The sequence below is a fragment of the Psittacula echo genome (assembly GCF_963264785.1).
Source record: "Psittacula echo genome assembly, chromosome: 1".
Classification (NCBI taxonomy): domain Eukaryota; kingdom Metazoa; phylum Chordata; class Aves; order Psittaciformes; family Psittacidae; genus Psittacula; species Psittacula echo.
In genome coordinates, this window is record NC_137735.1 from 149,326,731 (window position 1) to 149,346,611 (window position 19,881).

At 38.9% G+C, this 19,881-nt stretch overlaps 2 protein-coding genes and 1 long non-coding RNA gene across 14 annotated transcripts in view; 2 read left to right on the forward strand and 1 right to left on the reverse strand.

The window, feature by feature from the left end:
- The window catches only part of XPOT (exportin for tRNA), a 30,737-nt gene extending 13,031 nt beyond the window's left edge, over nt 1-17,706 (forward strand). For 4 of the 7 annotated variants that reach the window (XM_080631296.1, XM_080631297.1, XM_080631298.1 and 1 more), the window contains 15 exons: nt 2,904-2,966; nt 3,950-4,074; nt 4,473-4,617; nt 4,774-4,893; nt 5,079-5,173; nt 6,004-6,073; nt 6,502-6,740; nt 7,266-7,551; nt 8,538-8,727; nt 9,969-10,085; nt 10,171-10,286; nt 10,789-10,836; nt 12,312-12,383; nt 13,524-13,580; nt 14,082-17,705. In XM_080631296.1, coding sequence (XP_080487422.1) covers nt 2,904-2,966; nt 3,950-4,074; nt 4,473-4,617; nt 4,774-4,893; nt 5,079-5,173; nt 6,004-6,073; nt 6,502-6,740; nt 7,266-7,551; nt 8,538-8,727; nt 9,969-10,085; nt 10,171-10,286; nt 10,789-10,836; nt 12,312-12,383; nt 13,524-13,580; nt 14,082-14,108 — 1,770 coding nt within the window. In that variant the 3' untranslated portion in view covers nt 14,109-17,705. Of the gene's footprint in view, nt 1-2,903; nt 2,967-3,949; nt 4,075-4,472; nt 4,618-4,773; nt 4,894-5,078; nt 5,174-6,003; nt 6,074-6,501; nt 6,741-7,265; nt 7,552-8,537; nt 8,728-9,968; nt 10,086-10,170; nt 10,287-10,788; nt 10,837-12,311; nt 12,384-13,523; nt 13,581-14,081 lie in introns of all 7 variants that reach the window. The other 3 variants (XM_080631300.1, XM_080631301.1, XM_080631302.1) reach the window with 3 other exon arrangements.
- LOC308228516 lies at nt 5,183-19,425 on the reverse strand. 2 transcript variants are annotated; one of them, XR_013958214.1, is made up of 3 exons: nt 19,370-19,425; nt 18,253-18,407; nt 5,183-5,277 (listed from the first exon to the last, which is right to left on the reverse strand). It is a non-coding gene; the product is annotated as an uncharacterized lncRNA (long non-coding RNA). The 2 variants fall into 2 exon arrangements; XR_013958215.1 differs by having other exon boundaries at nt 19,186-19,385.
- A 32-nt stretch (nt 19,426-19,457) lies between these two features.
- TBK1 (TANK binding kinase 1) overlaps nt 19,458-19,881 on the forward strand; it is a 30,385-nt gene continuing 29,961 nt past the window's right edge. For all 5 annotated transcript variants that reach the window (XM_080639127.1, XM_080639128.1, XM_080639129.1 and 2 more), the window contains exon 1: nt 19,458-19,502. The gene's annotated coding sequence lies outside the window, so the exon portion shown is untranslated. The remainder of the gene's footprint in view (nt 19,503-19,881) is intronic.

Genomic DNA, 19,881 nt, shown 5'->3' on the forward strand with positions numbered 1-19,881 from the left:
GTTCCATCTTTTCCTAACTAACTACAGCTGTTTCTTTAAATAGTAAACCTATATTGAATTGTGTATGAAGATGAAAGCTATTTTAGAGCTGGTCTTTCCAAGCAACCCTTAAGCATATGTTGGTAAGCTCCTGTACTGTTGACAGAATGTTCTTTAGAATGTTCTTAAATGGAAATAGGAGAGAGGTTTGTGTTTTGAGGTGGGTTTTTTTGTGGGATTTTGGTGTTTTTTTGTTTGATTTTGTGGGTGTTGTTTTTTTGTTGGGGTTTGGTTTTTTGGGGTGGGTTTTTTTTTCTCCTATCTCTCCCTAAAGCTTTGTATTTTTATTAAAACCTGCCCTAGATCCAAAGGCTTGGAAGTAGTATGGGAAGGGTTGTTGTAACATTCAACCCTTGATAGTGTAAGTTAAGCTTCCTAAAGCTTGTAACAGTTGTACTTACTATAAGCAGTTATATGTTAAGCATTACACTAAACTATACGTTAAGCTTAAGTTTATATTCTTGAATTTATACATAAGCTTAAGTTAATATATAAAGCATTAAGATTAATATATAAGGTTTATGTCCACTTTCAGAGGTAGTAAACTTGGGGTTTTTCGGCACAGTCTTTTTTTTTATCTCTGTGAGCCTTCTGCACTGATGTGGATGTACTAATTTAGATGTTGAACTGGTTAGATTTGTGCAGGTGTTTTGTAACTTCATACAGCTGACAGCTGTGATTCCTTTTCCATACAAAGAAAACTAAATTCTATACCTGTTATAACATGAAAAGTTGAATTTGGATAACTGGTCTAGGTTATTTTGATTTGGTTTTGTCTAATGTCTGTTTAAATTGGGTGAGGTAACCCAGTAAGAGAGGTTTTATAACATCACTAAATCTTTCTATGTTTGTTACCAAGTCTCTCTTATTCTTGTAGCTGGATCAAACCCAGTTCCTACCGTGGTGCACTTAAGGCACTTAAAATTTGAATATGTTACTGCCCAGAAATCTGTTGTTTTGTTAAAGTTGCATTTGGAAATAGTCTAAATCTTATTGTCTCAAGCTTTAGTTGTGTGCCTTTACAGTTTTGCACCTAAGAAGTCCTCACTTTCAACTATTCATTATTCGAGCAGGAAAAAAGGGGTTCCTGTTTATTGTGCATTTAAGGTCCCAAAGTTTTTTCTCGTCAGCAAGATCACATTTTAATTCTTAGTGACAGGTATTTAAGCGCTTCTGGCTACAAGCATATCACATTAATGTTTTGCAGTTATATTAATTCTTTACTATGACTTAGAGACTTCTCACAGATGATGCTGACATGTTGTGTCAATAGAAAGCCTGATCACATTCTTGCTATTTGACCATGTTCATCCTAAAAGTATTACGTGTGTCTGTTTCTGCGAGATTACCAAGAATTTCACCTTAGTAACATAAGTTGAATTCATTGTTCCACTTTTGGTGTTAAAGAACTGTAGGTCTTGCACTTAAAATGAAAAATTTGTAATCACAACTTATTAGTCAAAAGTTTTGATGTTATTTTTTGGTTGGTTGGGGATTTTTTTTGGGGGGGAGGTGTTTTTCCCTTTTTTTATTATTGGTCTGAAATTTATGGTGCTCTGCATTCAGAACCTCCAGTACTGGAGGAGAATAGCAAAATGTTAGTCAAGTTCTTGCTGATATGATCAGTATTTTCGTTTGCTGTAGTTATAATAAGAGCTGTTGGCTACAGTATTTAGCCAACATTTAAAAAAAAAAAAAACAAACCCAAACCTAAAACCCCACAAGTTTGTTTTTTTTACCTGGTACTAGATACAGGGATGAGGTGCTCTGTGATACTCATTAAATGCCTGTTACAATTCTACTGAATCTTCTCCGATATTCAGTGAACCTCTTCCTTGTAATACGTATATGGCTATGTCTTACCCCATTACTTGTTGCTACTTAATATTCTTTTGGACTTCTGACACTTAATTGTTGTCATAGATATAAAAATGATCTGCCTCTGATTCAGTTCTCCTTATTCAGAATAGCTTTTTGTCGGTTTAGAATATTTTAGATTTTTTTAAGCTCCCCAGAAAAACTTAAACTAAAGTGAAAATGAAAATATAACTTATTTTTAAACGCTTGTTTTAGCTGTGTGTTTCAGTCCAATTTCTATCCATTCCAGAAAGCGTGAATGGAATTGGGTACTCCATGTGTTTTAAACATTAAATCGGTGCTATAAAAGACTGAACTAGTAAATGCTTGGTAAGATCAAAATGGTATATTCAGAGTTTGAGACTTCAGTAGAGGTGAGATGAAGTCTACTTCTGTTTCAGGAACTACCAACAGTCCCTGCTAAGGTGAAATTGCACATCAGTACTTTTAACTAATCCAGCAACATGCTACTGCTGAAAAGGGAAAGTTTTGATTTTATTACTCTTGTTTGTTGCTCCGGGCTCTTACTCTTGGATTCTTTGCTGAACCAATTCAGCTTGTTAACCTGTCCCCCGAAAAAAGACTTTCAAGGATGCTGAGCTATTAGAGATGTCTAGTGTTACAGCTAAGCCCTCCTGCCCCTTTAAAATAGGAACTTGGACAACCTGTTTAGCTTCCTCTGCCTAGTTCAGTGATCTTAATTACTGTTTCCAGTGTGAACCGAATGCATAGAGTACAAGCAGGAAACAAAGCCAGATAATAGTTCCAGAGACTGAGAGCTCCAAATCATCTGTGCTGTGTATCTGGAATGGCATCTTTGTGTTGTTTGGATGTGATCCATTTTAATTTGGACTGCTAATTCTGCTAAGTCTCTGAAGAAAATAACTCAAATGGGATTTAAAATATTTGTAAACATTTAATACTTGCTTTAAGGTTTCCTTTACTATAGGATTTTAACTGTTGCTTCTTATCACTTGTCCATGCTTACAGCTCTGTTTTTATCTTAGGCAATCATGTTGGCTGTTATGAAGAAGTTGACATATGATGAAGAGTATAACTTTGAAAATGAGGTATTATGTTATATGAATAAACAGACAATTGCAACTTAATTTATATGTAGTAAAACTTGCTCATGCTTTTAAAGTCCATATTTTTCATAGACTTAAGGATTTGAAGGTAGGAAGCAAAGGTCTGTAGGCTGAATCTTTTTCTGATGTGGAAAGCTTTCTTTTGATCTCTGGGCATGTCTGCATAGGACAAAACAACATAGTAAAGGGATATCCAAGCCAGTTCAGTTAGCAGAATATTTCTGGTTGCATTTGTGCATAACTATTCCTAGGCAAATATGGATGCTCTGTTAGCAAACATAGCTGTTGAGCGGACTTGTTCAGCGTGGGTTTATGAGTTTCTACTGCACATCACTTCTGTCTTGCAGAAAGATTTGAGAATCATTATGTAATGAAACTCGATAAAGAAGTGCTGCTTGACCTACTTCAGGTGGTCATACTTCTGCGAAAATAAGCTAAAGGGGGCGTAAGGTCTTTGACTTCACTTTCCTCTCATGCTTTTGTATGTCAGCCAGCAGTAATGATTGAGTATGTTAGACTTACACTTGCTGCAGGCTGTTTGGAGAGCTATGGACTTACGAAGGTTAACTTAAACTTTATGCAGGCCATAATAAATGTCTGTCAGGTTTAAAACTAAGCTAGGTGCTGAGAAAGAACATATTTGAGGAGTGAGTCAATTTTCAAGAATTGGGTCAATAAGGCTTTCCCAGGAGCATTTTCTTTCTTTTAATTTTGGCTAGTCATCAGCTTGGAAAGCCTTTTTAATATGTTTCTGGACTGAGTGCAGTGAATCTTAACATATTACAATCAGCCAAAAAGGGAGCCTGCTGTTATGTTGCAAGAGCATAGGGAGCAATATTGAATTCTCTGACTATGGTATACTGTTCTTATATGTACGTGTTCTTGGTTTACCTGAACTTGTCTAAAACGGTTGTGGATTAATTTAAACACGAAATGTGGACTTTGCTGATGTGAATGTTTTGTAGGGTGAAGATGAAGCAATGTTTGTGGAATACAGAAAACAGCTGAAATTGTTGCTGGACAGACTTGCTCAGGTCTCACCAGAGTTACTGTTGGCATCTGTCCGCAGAGTTTTTAACACTACACTTCAGTAAGTTGGAGTTTTTAACTTGTTCACAAAATGCCCTCAGCTTTTCTGCCTTTGTAACTGTCAGAGTTTGTAATGAATGTAAGCATGATGTAGTAAGGTGAAGCTAATTGATGTATGGAGCTTGTTACAACTTCATGATAAATATAACTTTGTATAATCTTTTACTCAGCTGCTTAGAAAAAGCTTTCTTTTTATAACCATAAACAGCAGCTTTTTTTTTTTCTTAGAGATGTTTCTTGATGTTTGTTGCTTACCTACGTAGCAACAGCTATTTGCACAAGTGTTCACTTTACACCTCAAGGAAATGCCTATGAGATGTGGCAAATAATTTTATGTATTACTAGTATCAGAAAACCAAGCTAATACAGACTAATACAATCTTCATATTCTTACTCTAGGAATTGGCAGACTACACGATTTATGGAAGTAGAAGTAGCAATAAGGCTGCTGTATATGTTGGCCGAGGCTCTTCCTGTATCTCATGGTGCTCACTTCTCTGGTGATGTTACAAAAGCTACGGCTTTACAAGACATGATGAGAACGGTAAGCATGTGCGTTGTGGGAGCTGTTTACAAATGCTAATAAAGACTGGAATATTCCAGTTCATATGGCTCATCTTAATTAGTAGCACATTGCTTACACTGTAGTTTGGTGTTACAAATGGCTAAAGTACTAACTTGCTGATGCTTTTACTTGTAGCTGGTGACTTCTGGTGTTAGTGCCTATCAGCATACATCAGTGACCCTGGAGTTCTTTGAAACAGTGGTTAGATACGAAAAATTCTTTGCTGTTGAACCTCAACACATTCCAACTGTTCTAGTAAGTTTCATCTAATGTACATTTTCAACTAGGTAAGAATAGATAAGTTCTTTAGACTTAAAAAATTCTTATTTTATGAATAAATTTTTTCACTGAGGAGGCCAGGTTCCTTAAATTGTTGGATTATCAGCTTTTCCATCCCTCATTTAGTGATTCTAAGACTTGAGACGCTTCTTTGATTGCAGATGGCATTTTTAGATCACCGTGGTCTTCGTCATACCAGTCCCAAAGTACGAAGTCGAACAGCTTACCTCTTTTCCAGATTTGTGAAGTCTCTTAAGTAAGTAAAGCTGTTACAAATGTGTCCAAATGGCACTGAATTTACCATACATAGCCCCTCTGTACATCACAGTCATCACTGAAACAGGTTGGGCTTCACATGGACTGCAATGAAGTAATATATCAAAACAGTGCTTTAGCAAGGTTGTCCTGTTGTGTAATACTAAGGTAACAGTGGAAAAATTTGTCACAGAACAACAAAGAGCTAGAATACATATGCTTAGCTTATTTTGATTAGATGTTAAAATTGATCAACAATGAAAATATCTGTCCTGCTTTTCCTCAGCGAGCAGAGCTGAGGGTGTGAGTGGATCTGGAGACTCCCAAGAGTAACTTTCCCCTGACAATTTCTGAATATTTAAAGAATTTATACTGGCGAAATTTACTGAGTGTATTAGAGCCCTTCAAACAGTCCTGTCCTGTTGGTGTTATTTCACATGACTGTGAAATAATTTTCATTTAACGTTGAGGCAGGAGGAGCTCCAAGATGGTTCAGATTTCAGGAGGATCCTATTTTTCAACTTCTAATGAAAATAGTTTGCTCAGATGAGTGAAGTTATTTATGCATGTTAAAAAAACATGGGGGAAAGAAAGAAAGAAAGAAAGAAAGAAATGTTTATTTCCCCACTATGCCATGGCTCTACCTGGCCTACCATGAGCAGCACATCCATCAACCAGATTTTTCTACAACAGTGCTTGTTGATATTTAAAGGGGAGTTCTGTACTGAGAAAGTAGTTTAGTCTCTAGCTTTACGCTTAAATAAAATACCAGGAAACCTGTAAAAATGCACATGCTTCTGTACAGTGTTATGTACTTGTGTTTTACTTCAGTAAGCAAATGAATCCCTTTATTGAAGATGTTCTGAATAGAATACAAGACCTGCTGGAACTTTCTCCTCCTGTGAGTATTTAGAGCAGGTTTTTGTAATAAATAAGGCTTGCACTTACTCATTGCTGTGCCTGAATACTTACTGAATTGTAAGCTTAGCATACAAACATTTAAGCACAAATAACTGTCCTGCTTTTCTGGTGTGAGATCACTGTGTGCTTACATTCGTACCTAATTTTAATAATCTTACGTGGGTTTCTGGGAGCATGGGCTAGAGATGGGTATATATAGAAGTCTGTCTGAACTGTATAAAAATAGTTGTTCCTTCAGCTGTGTTTTTACCTGTGCTTAATACTTCTACTTAAATAGGAAAAGAATAAAGCTATTGTAAATGTACTATAGAGGTTACTTAGGCATGATGAAAGAAATAGTATCTTTAAACTTTGAGAAGCTTTGATAAAGTTCATTTAGTGAATTATGCCTGTTCTATTCCATTTTAGGAAAATGGTTACCAGGCTCTGTTAAGCAGTGATGATCAACTTTTCATTTATGAAACAGCTGGAGTATTAATAGTTAACAGCGAATACTCTGCAGAAAGAAAACAGGTTCTAATGAGGAATTTGTTGACTCCGCTGATGGAGAAGTTCAAAGTATTGTTAGAAAAACTGATGATGGCACAAGATGAGGATAGACAGATGGCACTGGCTGACTGCCTCAATCATGCTGTTGGGTTTGCTAGGTAGGTGCAGCACAGAGTGACTCTGTGAGTGAGTGTGTGTGTTTCTGGTTTGGGTAAAAAGGAAATACGAAGGATTTATTGAGAGGATGGGCTGAGTTTCTGCCTGGGCTTTCTTGACCCAGAAAACCATCAGTGGTTTTAGAATTTGTTATGGTATACCAGAAAATGAGTTAAGTCCCCTTAAAAAAGGCTGCTATGCATGCAGATACAGAGAATATTTAGCAAATTCATAATGAGCCAGCATCTATTCCCTTCCCCAATGAATTGTATGGAGCTATTCTAATCATATGTTGTTTGTAAATTGTTAGTACTTAATTCTCAAAAAAAAAATCTCAAAAAAAAATGTGGTGACTTCATATCAAATAACTCGTGTTTATTACTACCATTTTTTTTACTCCCATTTCATGAATTGTAATATTCTAGTTTAAGGCATGTGTTTTAAAGCATATGTTGTTTTCTGTGTTAGTGCTTTTTCAATGTATTGGAACATGTGCTTATATAAAACCTGGTGTATTGCTTTTTCAGCCGAACCAGCAAGGCTTTTAGCAATAAGCAAACTGTAAAACAGTGTGGCTGCTCGGAGGTTTATCTGGACTGCTTACAAACATTTTTGCCAGCCCTCAGTTGTCCATTACAAAAAGAAGTTCTGAGAAGTGGTGTCCGCACTTTCCTTCACCGTATGATTATTTGCTTAGAGGAAGAAGTTCTTCCATTCATTCCTTCTGCCTCTGAACACATGCTTAAAGATTGTGAAGCAAAAGATCTTCAAGAATTCATTCCTCTTATAAACCAAATAACAGCTAAGTTTAAGGTATGATACTGCATTAAGCTTTTCAGGGTCATAGTGCTGCTGACCTCTTTTTTCTGGTCCCAGTAAAACTAGCTATGTGTTAGAAACTTACCTGACAAATTAATAAGTTATTTCTAAGGCTGCAGGTAGTGAAGTAGGTCTTTAAAAATTGTCTGTGTAAGGTGAGGAAGGTTAAAAAAGAAAAAAAAAAAAAAAGAGTAAGACTGGACAAATACCATGTTTAGGTGTAATGTTTAACTTTGATACTGTACCATTCTTATTACAACATGTTAATGTAAAGATCCTAGCTTCAGTAGTCTCACCTTGGTTAATACTTTCAGGGCACAGCAAAGTGAAGATTAAGGATAAAAGCTTGCTTAAGCATTAAGAAATGACATGAGATGCCTCTTTCTGGGACTCGGGTGTGGTTGAGTAACACCTTCAGTTTTTCAGTTCATAGATGTTCAACTAATTTAGTGCTTTTACATGTATTTCTCACTGCAAGTAGAACATAAATGACAAGTTTATTCTGTAATGCCAGTAATATTTCAGCTCAGGATTTTTTTTTCTGAAAGCAGTCTTTATAGACAAGTGCCACATAATATGGCCTGCTGCCAGTTGTAACATCTTGGAGATGCATTTTCTGTAACTACAGTGACTTTACAATAGTCTCCCTTGAGATTTCAGGGAATTTGAATGACTGTCTGTCTGAACAGAAGGATGAGAGAGATGCAGAAAAAGCTGCTGTTCCAATTCAGAATGAGACTAGATAGGACTAGATATTTTTGTGCAAAAGACTTGAAATAAGTGGTGTGTAAGTCAAGATGCAGTAATGTTCATGGTGACCTGATTTGACTCAGCTGGTTATGAGTAGTTGGTATGTAAAAGTGTGACCTAACTTTAAAGGTGAATCAAAGCTCAGAATTGTAACAAGCCCTTAATATTTAATTTTGAAATGTTTGATTTCTGTAACTGATGGAGTTTATACTCTCTTCTTATCTCCACAGACACAGGTTTCACCTTTTCTGCAACAGATGTTTATGCCATTGCTTCATGCTATTTTTGAGGTGTTGCTCCTTCCAGCAGAAGAAAATGATCAGTCTGCAGCCTTAGAAAAACAAATGTTACGAAGGAGTTACTTTGCTTTTCTGCAGACGGTAACTGGCAGTGGAATGAGTGAAGTCATAGCTAATCAAGGTAAGCAGTTCAGTTTCTTAAGGCGCAGAATAGATAGGGTAAGCATTAGCTGGTAATTCTTGTCTAAGTTTTGTCTGCTAAAATCATTAGCCTAGTTCCTGTCAAGTACAGTTAACTATGTCAAGGTAGAATGGACTAATGTAAATACAGTATTTGACTCACCTATTGCTTAGCTGTTGTGCAAGAATTTGGGTTTGTGAAATCCAGCTATAATAGGCATATTCTTCTGAGATTTTTTTTCTTAGCTTATATGTGATGACTGTATCAATAAGGACAAGAACAGTGTATTCATCCTCATGCATCATTGTATTTGGTGAATTGGAGATCATGCAATACATAAGTGTATAGCAAAGTTCAGATTTTTGGGTAAGGCCACTCACAGCTGCCAGTATTCATTGTGTTCATTTTCTGAAGGACAGTCGGTAACTTCTGTAACTTTTGTCAACAATTTTTTTATTACTAATCTTGTTAGTTGTGGTAGATGGCATCACGTGACTTCTTACATACGTAGTTACCAGACTTTCCTTGCCCTCTGTGGCCAAGCGCAAATTAGTACTTTTAATAGCTGGAACTTGAAGTTGAATGTCCAGTTTCGTGATTCTTCAAATAATTCTGTTTGTATTTCATCAAAATGGCTAGGGACTTAAAAAGCTTTAAAGTGACTCATATGGTAGGTGGAGCTCAGAATTCCTTCCCTCATACTAAAATAATGGTAATACCTGAGGGAAAGGAGAAGGTGGCATTAAGAAACAGTGAGAGCTTTCTTGAAAGAGGTTCTTGGTAGTTGTGATGGGCAATTTTTAAGGGACTCAAGCAGAAGTAAGCATAGATGCAGCACAGAAATTATAAATGGTAAAATATCATTCCATATATTGGAAGATAAGCAAACTGTTTCAGTGCTGCTGAGTTTTAATTAACATCACCAGGTTTGGGTAGAGAGGAAAAAATTTGCATTTGTAACCAGGTCAAAGTAGCCCCCTCAATTTTGTATGTATTGAAGGCCAGAAGAGCAATGGAATCTCCAAACTTAAAAAGGAGCAAATAAACAAAAGTGTAACCTAAATAAGAGTTGTCTTGCATCATAAGGGAAACTTTCCAAAAATATTCGAGATATGTGCAATAAAGAGTATTTTGAAGTTGAAGCATGTCTTCCAGGTCAGTATTTATACAAAATAGTGTAAGAGTACAGAAACTTCTTAGGCTGCAAGTTGAAATGACGAGCCTGTTTTAATGTGTTTAAGGTGCAGAGAATGTGGAGCGTGTGTTGTTTACTGTGATTCAAGGAGCAGTGGATTACCCAGATCCTATTGCACAGAAGACTTGTTTTATTATTCTTTCCAAGTTGGTGGAGCTTTGGGGTAAGGCTGTCTTTCCATAACTCCTTTGCAGCTGCTGCTAACCATGAAGCAGTAATCGAACAGGGAATGTTATTTTTCTTTTCAGGAGGTAAAGATGGACCAGTAGGTTTTGCAGACTTTGTCTACAAGCATATTGTTCCTGCATGTTTCTTAGCACCTTTGAAGCAAACGTTTGACTTGGCAGATGCCCAGACAGTACTGGTGTGTATTATGGAGGTTTTTCACTTTCATTCTTGTGGGGCAGATTCAAGCAAAGAAGCCTATAATGGCCATACAGTACTGAAGATCATTGTCTCACAAATTAAGTCCCTCATATTTTTTATTGAGGTACCTGCATGATTAATTATTGAGTATTGTGGTACTTCATTAAGTAGTTCATCTATGCTCAAAATCAAGGTAGAGAATCGTACATCTGAGCATTTAACATTGACCTGTATTACTTAGTAACACTCAGGGGAAGTGAATGCACAGGTCACACAGGTGGCTGTTCTTCAGCTCATTTTTGGGTTCAGCTGTGAGAAATCTTTCTGGTTAGAGTGGAACAAAAATTGGAAGGTTGAGGCTTAGCTAGCATTGTGTGAGCAGACAGTGAGGGAATAATGGCATGAACTAGCCCTTGTGTTGGGCCTCATTAGCTTCTTTGGCTTTAAAAACTTTATCAGTAGACTAATTGAACAGTCTAATGTTATGTATTACATTGCAGGCTTTATCAGAATGTGCAGTGACGTTAAAAACAATTCATCTCAAAAGGGTAAGCTTCATAATACTCTGCAGGGATTAACTCTTGCAGGTTTTTTTCTAGTGCTTTTATCAATTTCTCAAGCTAAGATATCTACCAGGGTGAATTACTATTCTACTCTTACATAAATTAATAGGATGACCACTACCATTCTGTATAGGGATATGGTAGTTCTACCTCTTGCTGAATTAATATTGGCACTTCATTAAGGAGAAGAATCTGCTCGCTTGCTTGTTACTGTGTTTAATTGATCAAGTGGCATCTTTCACTTTTCAGTGTAGGTCTTTGACATAAAAGAACAATTAGATATGTACTATAGTGTACTTCTGTGAAAACTAAAGGTATCTTTTGATGTGTAGAAGACTAGATTGAGAAACATGGAAAAACATGGATTTTTGCCCTAAGGACTAGAACTTTATAGTATATTTCTATGTGTAATGGGAAATTAAACAGTTTCTACATTTGTATTACTGTTTCCTGCTACACCTTTAAGTTGCTGACTAACTTTTCTGTCAAATGCAAATAAAAGTCGCAACTACACAACAAATGTAAGAAATTATAAACTGGCAGAGAAGAGATTGTGTTTTAATTAAGGAGAGTTTCTGAGTTTGTTCCTTTTCCCTGAAAGCAATGAAGAGTTAAATCTGCAGGAAATCAAGCTTTTGATATATATCAAAATAACTTCCTGTTACAAATACTGCTTCTTTTGGCAGTGCAAATACAAATATAGGAAAATCATCTTTTCTCCTCATGTGAACTGTATACTATGTTCTAGTTCTAGGGTAACTTGTGTGAATTAATAAAGTTGATTCACTTTCCCCTGGTATTGGGGTATGTATTGAGTCATGTTAGCATACTACTAGTGTACCCTAATTCCTCTTGTGATGAGAGGTATCTGGTGAATGCAGATAAAGAAAATAAAAAGTGATGTGCTGACCAGTCCTGTCTGCTTCTCTTAAAGGTTTGGAAGTTCCATTTTATTACTGTTTAGTCCACTGTAGATTACACAGTTCTTACAAGAAAAGAAACATGGTGTTTGTGGTATTTGGCTAGTAAATTTTGCAATGGGAGTAGTATGGTAATGCAGTTGGCAGATACTAATTGCCAATTATTTTTCCTTTCCTGTGTCAGTGAAATTAGGGCTGCCTTCTTAGTTAACTGACTTTTACAGTTGACATGTCACAACGCACTGGCTGTATTATGTTGTAATTCTTATTTCAGTGCGATTTTCAGTATGTTTTCTGCTACGTAACAAAAAATAGCAAATTGCAGTAGAATCTTTAATGTCAAGATTGAGAAAGCTTTTTTTCCTTTGCTAACATCTGAGAATAACATGAGCATTTGGTATTTGATACACATAACTTCTCTGTAAAGTAGTCATTTAGACAGCCTGTTTTGAAACTCTTCTTTGTACCATAGACAAGGCTATGATTTTCCACTTTTGTACAAAAATATACCTGAGAAAATTGCGTACTGCTTTTGTTTAGGGCCCTGAGTGCATTCAGTATCTTCAGCAAGAGTATTTGCCTTCTTTGCAAGTAGCTCCTGAGATAATTCAGGTAGGAATTCCTAAAATAACATTTGGAAAACTCTTTTAACAATCATAAATGGGAACAAAATGAATACTGCCAAAGTTAACCTGCTACCATCCTGCAGTAAAACTTACTCTGATATTGCATATCAGAATAGGATTAATTTAGCATAAAGAGTAAAGTTAACTGCAAGAGTACCTTGGGGGAGGAGGGAAGGGGGAAATAGTCCAGTGCATGTGACTTTCTGAGCCATCTTCCTGCTTTAATTCAAAATTTAACTTGAGGAAAAAGTGTCAGAATACTTGAGTAATAGCTCAAAAATAAAATGAAGAGCACTGAATGTATAGACAGTGTGGTGATAAAGGCTGTATTCAACACTACAAAAATTTAAGCAACAGCACTGGCTCTACTGTCAAAAATTATGTACAACGTTAAGTGTATGAGGTTTGTGTGCTTGTTTTGGAGCAGTGTAAAAGGGTTCTCAAAAGTGAAACTTTATACCTGGCCACTCTTTCACCATGAAGCATTGCTAGCCATGTGGTAAGCATCGCCATGAAGGAACTGTTAGATGAACACTGACAACTTAATTTTAATTGCAGCTACTCTGGATATTGTGGTAAATTGGGTTTGCTGCATCAAGGGACAATTATACTCATTTCAAGACTTAAACTATAGAACTTTTAAATGGCATTAAATATATGTAAGGATCAAGTATTATCTCTTGTTGGCACCCCAATTTTCTGATTTCATATTAAAATTCTTCCAAGTGACAGATGTTCTGCTGTAATCTAGTCACTTAGCGTGTACATAATACTACTTGAGCTTCAATGTTCATCTGAAGTATTCATTTCAAAGCCACCAAAAGTTACTGGAAAAGTTAAAGGTTTAGAATCTTCTTGATCGCACTCCTTGTAGGTAGTGCTGTTTCTGTCTACTCAGCTAAAAGTGAATATGACATCCTGTATTTGAAAATAGTTTTTTAATCCCAGAAAGCACTTGGCCTGTTACAGCCTTTTACAATTTTCGATCCATAACATGCTTTGGTTGCGCATTAGGGAAAATACTAATACCAACTGCTTTATGTACAAGGTATTCTGTATACTCCTAACATATTTCAGGTTGTCGTGTTGCTTCATTTAGTTACTTAGTATTTATTCTCTGTTACAGGAATTTTGTCAAGCACTTCAGCAGCCTGATGCTAAAGTTTTTAAAAATTACTTAAAGGTAAAGTTTTTTTTTTTCTTTAAATAGTTTTTAATTCCATTTGAATGTCATCATATAATTGAGTCATGGGAGTGACCTGAAGTAAAACTGAAATATTGAAATACTGCATTTATTAAATAGCTTTAACTATGGGGAATCTCCAGGTATTAAAAGCAGTTAATTTGGAAAGAAGGAGCCAAACACCACCACCGCCAAACCTATATCTGTAGAATTGTCACCTCAGCACCTTGTCAGGTCCTAAATAGCTTGATATTGTTGTGGCTTATGTTTAATAGTTGAAATAATTAAAAAGTGATGCTACAATAGTAAGAATGTGTCAGAATGCTTCATTTGAGGGTGTAAGTGTAATTGAATAGAACAGGTTAATATCCTTGAACCTAGTTTGTTAACCAGGATGTTAATGAAGAAAATAAGCTCTGTCAAACTAATCTTACACCTCAACCATTCCATGTCTTATTTCCTTTGTCTTTAAAATGTTGGGTTTTAATCCATTTTTAACAGGTATTCTTCCAGAGAGCGAAGCCATAAGGAAAGTACTGGAATCTCATGCACCTGTTTCCATAACCCAGCATTCTGGTTGTTAATTTATAAAAACACTAACTCTCGTGCCATTCAGACTGGTTTTGGTTTAAGAAAAGTTGCTTTGTGCTCACATCAGTACATACCTTAGCCTTTCGCAAAAAAAGAGAAATGCAAATCCCGCTTATGCTGTAACACACAGCAATGAAATGACACTTATTTTTGAAATTAAATGTAAAAAACCCCTTCAGACCATAGGAATGGTTATTAAAATGTGTACATTTTTGATACTGAGTAAAATGTTTTCATAAGACATAAAATTCATTTGTTCATGTATGGTGACATGAAAGTAAAACAATCAAAGTCATTCTTGTAGATAGTCATTTCATTGAAGTTGTCTTAAGGATAAAATATATATATACCTCCTATAAAACAGATTGGTTTAATAAATGATTTCTTTAAAAGTAGCATCTGGTGTTATCTTTTTTATTAAAAAATAAAATAAAATTTTATCCCATGAAACATTAAGTCTCTTTCAATCATTTTGGTTGAATCTTTGGAAGCTACAGCATCCTTAAACCTTCTGGCTTAAGGTTTTTCTTATGCTTGGCTATTAAATTGTATTGCAGTCTTGCATGTGGAAGATGCTGACAGAAATAAAGAACTGCATTCACTGCAATGCTTCAGTAGGATCAATGGTCTGTACAGATATTTTAGTAGAGTGTTGCTCAGTTTGTTTTAATTCCATGATGTTACAGTTTTTGTAGCCTATTTCATAGGGGCAGAAAAAACTAGGAGTCTTCCCACGGGTGGGATTTAATCCTTAAGAACTGATGTCCAGAGTAAAAAGCTGACAGACTTTTAGCAAAATCAGATGAGCATTCCTCTAGATTGTGTGGTGCCTAGGATCTTCACTCAATTTAAATGGAAAATAAATGGGAAGGTAGGTCAGAAACAGCAGCCAGGAGCAGAGTGTGGTGAGGCTTTGGAGGTACTCACTGCCATTCCCTCCCTTTTCACTGAGGGGAGAAAGTAGAGAGCGTTTACCTGTACTATTCTTCAATAGGACAGTATCACTTACGTAAAATTTTTATTCCTGATTTTTGTGCATTTAATCAAATGTTTCTTGTTACTTGATTTGTTTTATCGCAGATGAAATGCTTATAGTGCTTTTTGTACTCCCTAGTCTCACAATCCCCTTTCCCTGCCTTTGGTGCCACACCAATGCTTGAAGTCCCCTGGGTCCGATACCCATTTCATTTTCTCCTGTAGCACTAGAAGCCTTCCATCTCTGCTGTGATGCTTTGCATATGCTGCTGTGTTCCTGCCCTTCCCCAGCTAAGGGGGCTGCACCCCTGACCACTGCTGCTATTGCAGAGTGTCTGCTGTCAGTCTGCTTCCTGGGTTGTTTTCCTTCCCCTGCAGTTATAGCAACTTTACCACACAGAGGGAAGAGCTGTCACTACGCAGATTATGAAGCAAAGGTCTTCTGTCTTCAGCAAAGGTATTTTGGTTTTAAATTACAGTGTCACTGTAGTGGAGTCACTCTTAGTTTTCATATATGATTTAGACTTTTGCCTTTGGAAGTAAGGGTAGTACTGCTGCTTTTAGTACTGCATAAAAGCAGGGAAAAAGCCTACACTTACTAGTTCTGTTAGTATAATTGATTGTGGTGTTCATCTCAATATAGCATGATTTTAGCTATAGTTAAATTACACCCTAATGAGAAAAGTTTTTGAAATGGCCACTGCCAAAATCGATGGCTCTCCCTCATTCCCACTATCCCTCTGTAGCTTCCTCCTGTGCCAAATCTTATCTAACTCCATAATTAGCTATTCAGGAAGCTGAAGCGGCAGAAACACTTCCCCCTCAAAACATGTTGTCTGCTACAGTGGTGTCAGGTGGGAATGGATTGAAAAGAGTGCAGGAGCAAGCTGTGAGTGGCAGCCATCAGCCTGGCTGTCTTATAAACTTGTACCCTGCCTTTACATCCATAAATGTAAGAGTATCTTGCAGGATGAATGGCTAGGTAGCCTGGATGTTCAGAGAAACAAATTTGTTTCAGCCTGAAGAATTCAAAAACAATTGTTTGCTCTTTCCTATGCTCTTTGACCCTGATGAATGCTATTATAACCCCATTTGGCAGGCACTATTTGCCTGTAGTGAAGCCATGTTGGCTGTCACTATCATCTCCTTATTTTCCATGTGCCCTTGCATGGTTTCCGGGAGGATCTGTTCCATTGTCCTGCAGGGCACCAACATGAGACTGAGTGGCCTGTAGTTCCCTAGGTCTTCCTTTTTGCCCTTCTTAAAAATGGGGTTATGTTTCCTTTTTCCAGTCAGTGGGAATTTCACCAGACTGCCATGACTTCCTAGATATAATGGATAATGGCTTAGCCGCTTTATCTACCAGTTCCCTCAGGACCTATGAATGCATCTCATCAGGTCCCATAGACTTGTGCACCCTCAGGTTTCTTAGGTGGTCTCCTGCAGCGGGTGGTTCTTCATTCTCCAGGTCCTTGTCGTTGCCTTCTGTGACTTGGGTGATGTGGCTGGAGCACTTGCCAGTGAAGACCGAGGCAAAAAAGCCATTGCATACCTCAGCCTTATCCATATCCTGGATAACCAGGTCTCCCATTTCCTTCTGAAGAGGGCCCACGTTGTCCCTAGTCTTCCTTTTGTCACCAATGTACCTGTCAAAACTTGTCTTCTTTCCCTTGTCATCTCTGGCCAGATCTGTCAGAGCTTCAGGTTCAGACTGCTGAATTCGTGAATATGAATGGGAATCCAAATACAAGAGAGGTCAGGAATACCAGAAGTTTTACTAATTTTTTGCTGATGCATTGAAAAGAAGTAGAAGGAAGCAAAGCAAAATTTCTAGAGTTAAACTGATGACATTTTCCTTTTTGGTGTCAGTTTTTCCTATTGTTGTATTGAACATACTGTTTTCCTGTGATTCATGCAGTGAAACATTTAAAGGTTTGAGAAGATCCTCCTCGCATAAGGATCACTGATTATCTTACAAATATACCCTAACAAAAAGGACAATTTGAATCATGTGAACTATATGAATCATCTTCATTTATGCAAGACCTAGGGGTGGCACGGGGTGGTAACTGCAGTGAGAACAGTGGTGGCCAAGGCCCAGGGGCAGGGTGCTATTGGAGCTGAGATGCTCTAGATCTTAAGCAAACAAAGTCCTGGGGAACCTGGTCTGAAGTCATCTGACCATCTCTTTAGAACAGAGACTCTGAAAGTCCCATCCAGCCTGAATGAGACTATGATTTTAAATGACCAGTTCCAAGAAGCATCAACATACACTGAGCCAACAGCTCAGTTGTATTCAAAAGTGGAAGCAAGTACACGTCCAAGATACAACGGAAAGTTCGCTGGCATTTTCCTGATGTTGAGAGGGCTTTTGCTAAAATGTGTATGGATGAGCTGATGAACATTTCTGAAGACAAAGCTGCCTCATGGGTATCTACCTAATGAAAAAAAAAAAAAGGCTTGAAAGCCTAAGTACAGAGGAGAGGGTGGCAGAAATAAACCACGTAACTGCTGAGGAGCACTGCAGTGTTTTGAAAGATTAAGGACAGAACAGAGATATGGTGGAGAGCTATTCCCTCTATAGTGCAGAATCATCATGAAATTAAGCTCTAATGCCAAAAAATAGGGAATATGAATTAAGCAATTACAATAACAGCATAAAACGTATCAAAGTTAGTTTATCAGTTTCACTAAGCAGAATTTGGAACAAGCTTAGTGCCCTCTAACAAGCGAACCAGCAGAAGTTTGGACTTGTGATAAAGCCTAGGAAACATATGATAATAGCAATGAACAATGCCTATAAAAAAAAGGTTGCTATCTTTTATGTATCAGTTTCTCAGCAAAATAGGCTTCTAAGACTTGGGAAGATGATAATTCCAAACAGGAACTACAGAGGATCAAAAATAAAGGCTGGGTGGAGAATGGATTCAGAGCAGCCCTGAGAAGAGGACTTGGGGGTGTTGTTTGTTGAGAAACCGAACACGAGCCGGCAGTGTGTGCTCACAGCCCAGAAAGCCAACCGTATCCTGGGCTGCATCAAAAGGAGCGTGACCAGCAGGTCGAAGGAGGTGATCCTGCCCCTCTACTCTGCATCCATGAGACCCACCTAAATATTGCATTCAGCTCAAGCAGGTGCAGAGGAGGCCATGAAGATGATCAGAGGCTGGACCACCTCTCCTATGAAGGCAGGCTGAGAGAGCTGGGCTTGTTCAGCCTGGGGAAGAAGAGGCTCCAGGGAGACCTTAGAGCAGCTTCCAGTACCTAAAGAGAGCCCACAAGAAATTTGGAGAGCCACTTTTTACAAGGGTATGAAGTGACAGGACAAGGGGGAATGGCTTTAAACTGACAGAGGGGAGGTTTAGATTAGATATAAGGAAAAAATTCTTCATTATGAGGGTGCTGAGGCGCTGGCACAGGGTGCCCAGAGAAGCTGTGGCTGCCCCATCCCTGGCAGTGTTCAAGGGCAGGCTGCATGGGGCTTGGAGCAACCTGCTCTAGTGGAAGGTGTCCCTGCCTGCAGCAGTGGGTTGGAACTGGATGATCTTTAAGGTAATCAAACCATTCCGTGACAGTCTTGGGTGAAGAAAAAATATTTTGACTATTTTCCCACTATAATTATGTTTAAATTACATTATGCATAAATCATAAAGATTTTCTTTCCTTATACAAGCTATACAGACCATTTGTTAGAACAGCAGCATTACTGGGCAGACGAAAATGAAAGGCAACAGATAAACAGGCAAGTAACTTTGCTGTAAGACATTTAAGTAAAAAATAAGTGGGAACAAGAATGTATGAAAAGTACTAAGACTTGTGAAGTTTAAAAAGGCTGAAACCGAGTAAAATTACACGGAGCGGGGAGGCATTTCTCCGGGATATCCCTTGGAAAAGCACCAGTGAGGCTCTGGGACGTAAGTGTAACTTTTAATGGTCCCCGGGCAGAGGGAAGCGCGGCCGTCCCGCCTCAGGAGGCGGCGAGGAAACGGAAGCACCGCTCAAAGCGGTTACTCAGCAAAAACCCCACCACGTAAATCCTCACCGGAACCGGGCTGAGCTCGCTTTGAACATGACAGGATCTAAAAGCCCCAGTGACCATGTTTAAGGAACATCCTACTTCCACTTTCCTACGTTTCCCCGTTTCGCGGTCCCCTCGCCTCAGAGGCCGACGCTCCCTCACCCCTCGGGGGGGATAACATGGTGACTAGGCCCCGCCGCGTTCTCACCTTCGTACGGGGAACAGCTCGGCCCGGCCCGGAGCCGCCGGGGCGGTGCTTCTGCCGCCCCGCCTTTCCCAGCGCCGCTGCAGGAAGCCGGAAGCGGCCGGGGCGCTGGGCAGGCAGGGCGAGAGGTGGCTCGGTGCGTGGGGCCGGTGGGAAGGGCAGGGTGCGGGGAGGCTGCGTCGAGCTGGGGTGGCCGGTGGCAGCGGCGCGGAGAGAACCGCGTCTCCTCGCCGCCGCCGCCGCCGGGAAGCGGCTCCCTCCGCGCTGCCTCCGGGGTGTGAGGTGCTTTCGTTTTCCTGGGGCGGCGGCGGGGCCTTCCCAGGCGCTGCCGGCTCCCGAGGAGGATCGCGGGCGTCGGCGGAGCCCCCTGAGGCAGCGGCGGACCCGGCTGTGTGGGCAGCCCGCCCGGAGCGGCCCCCGGCCGGAGTGGGCGAAGCGGGGGCCGGCCTGTGGCCCCGGCGGCATGCCTGGGGCTCGTCCCTTGCCCTGGTCTTGATGGCTTTTAGCCTGGCGAA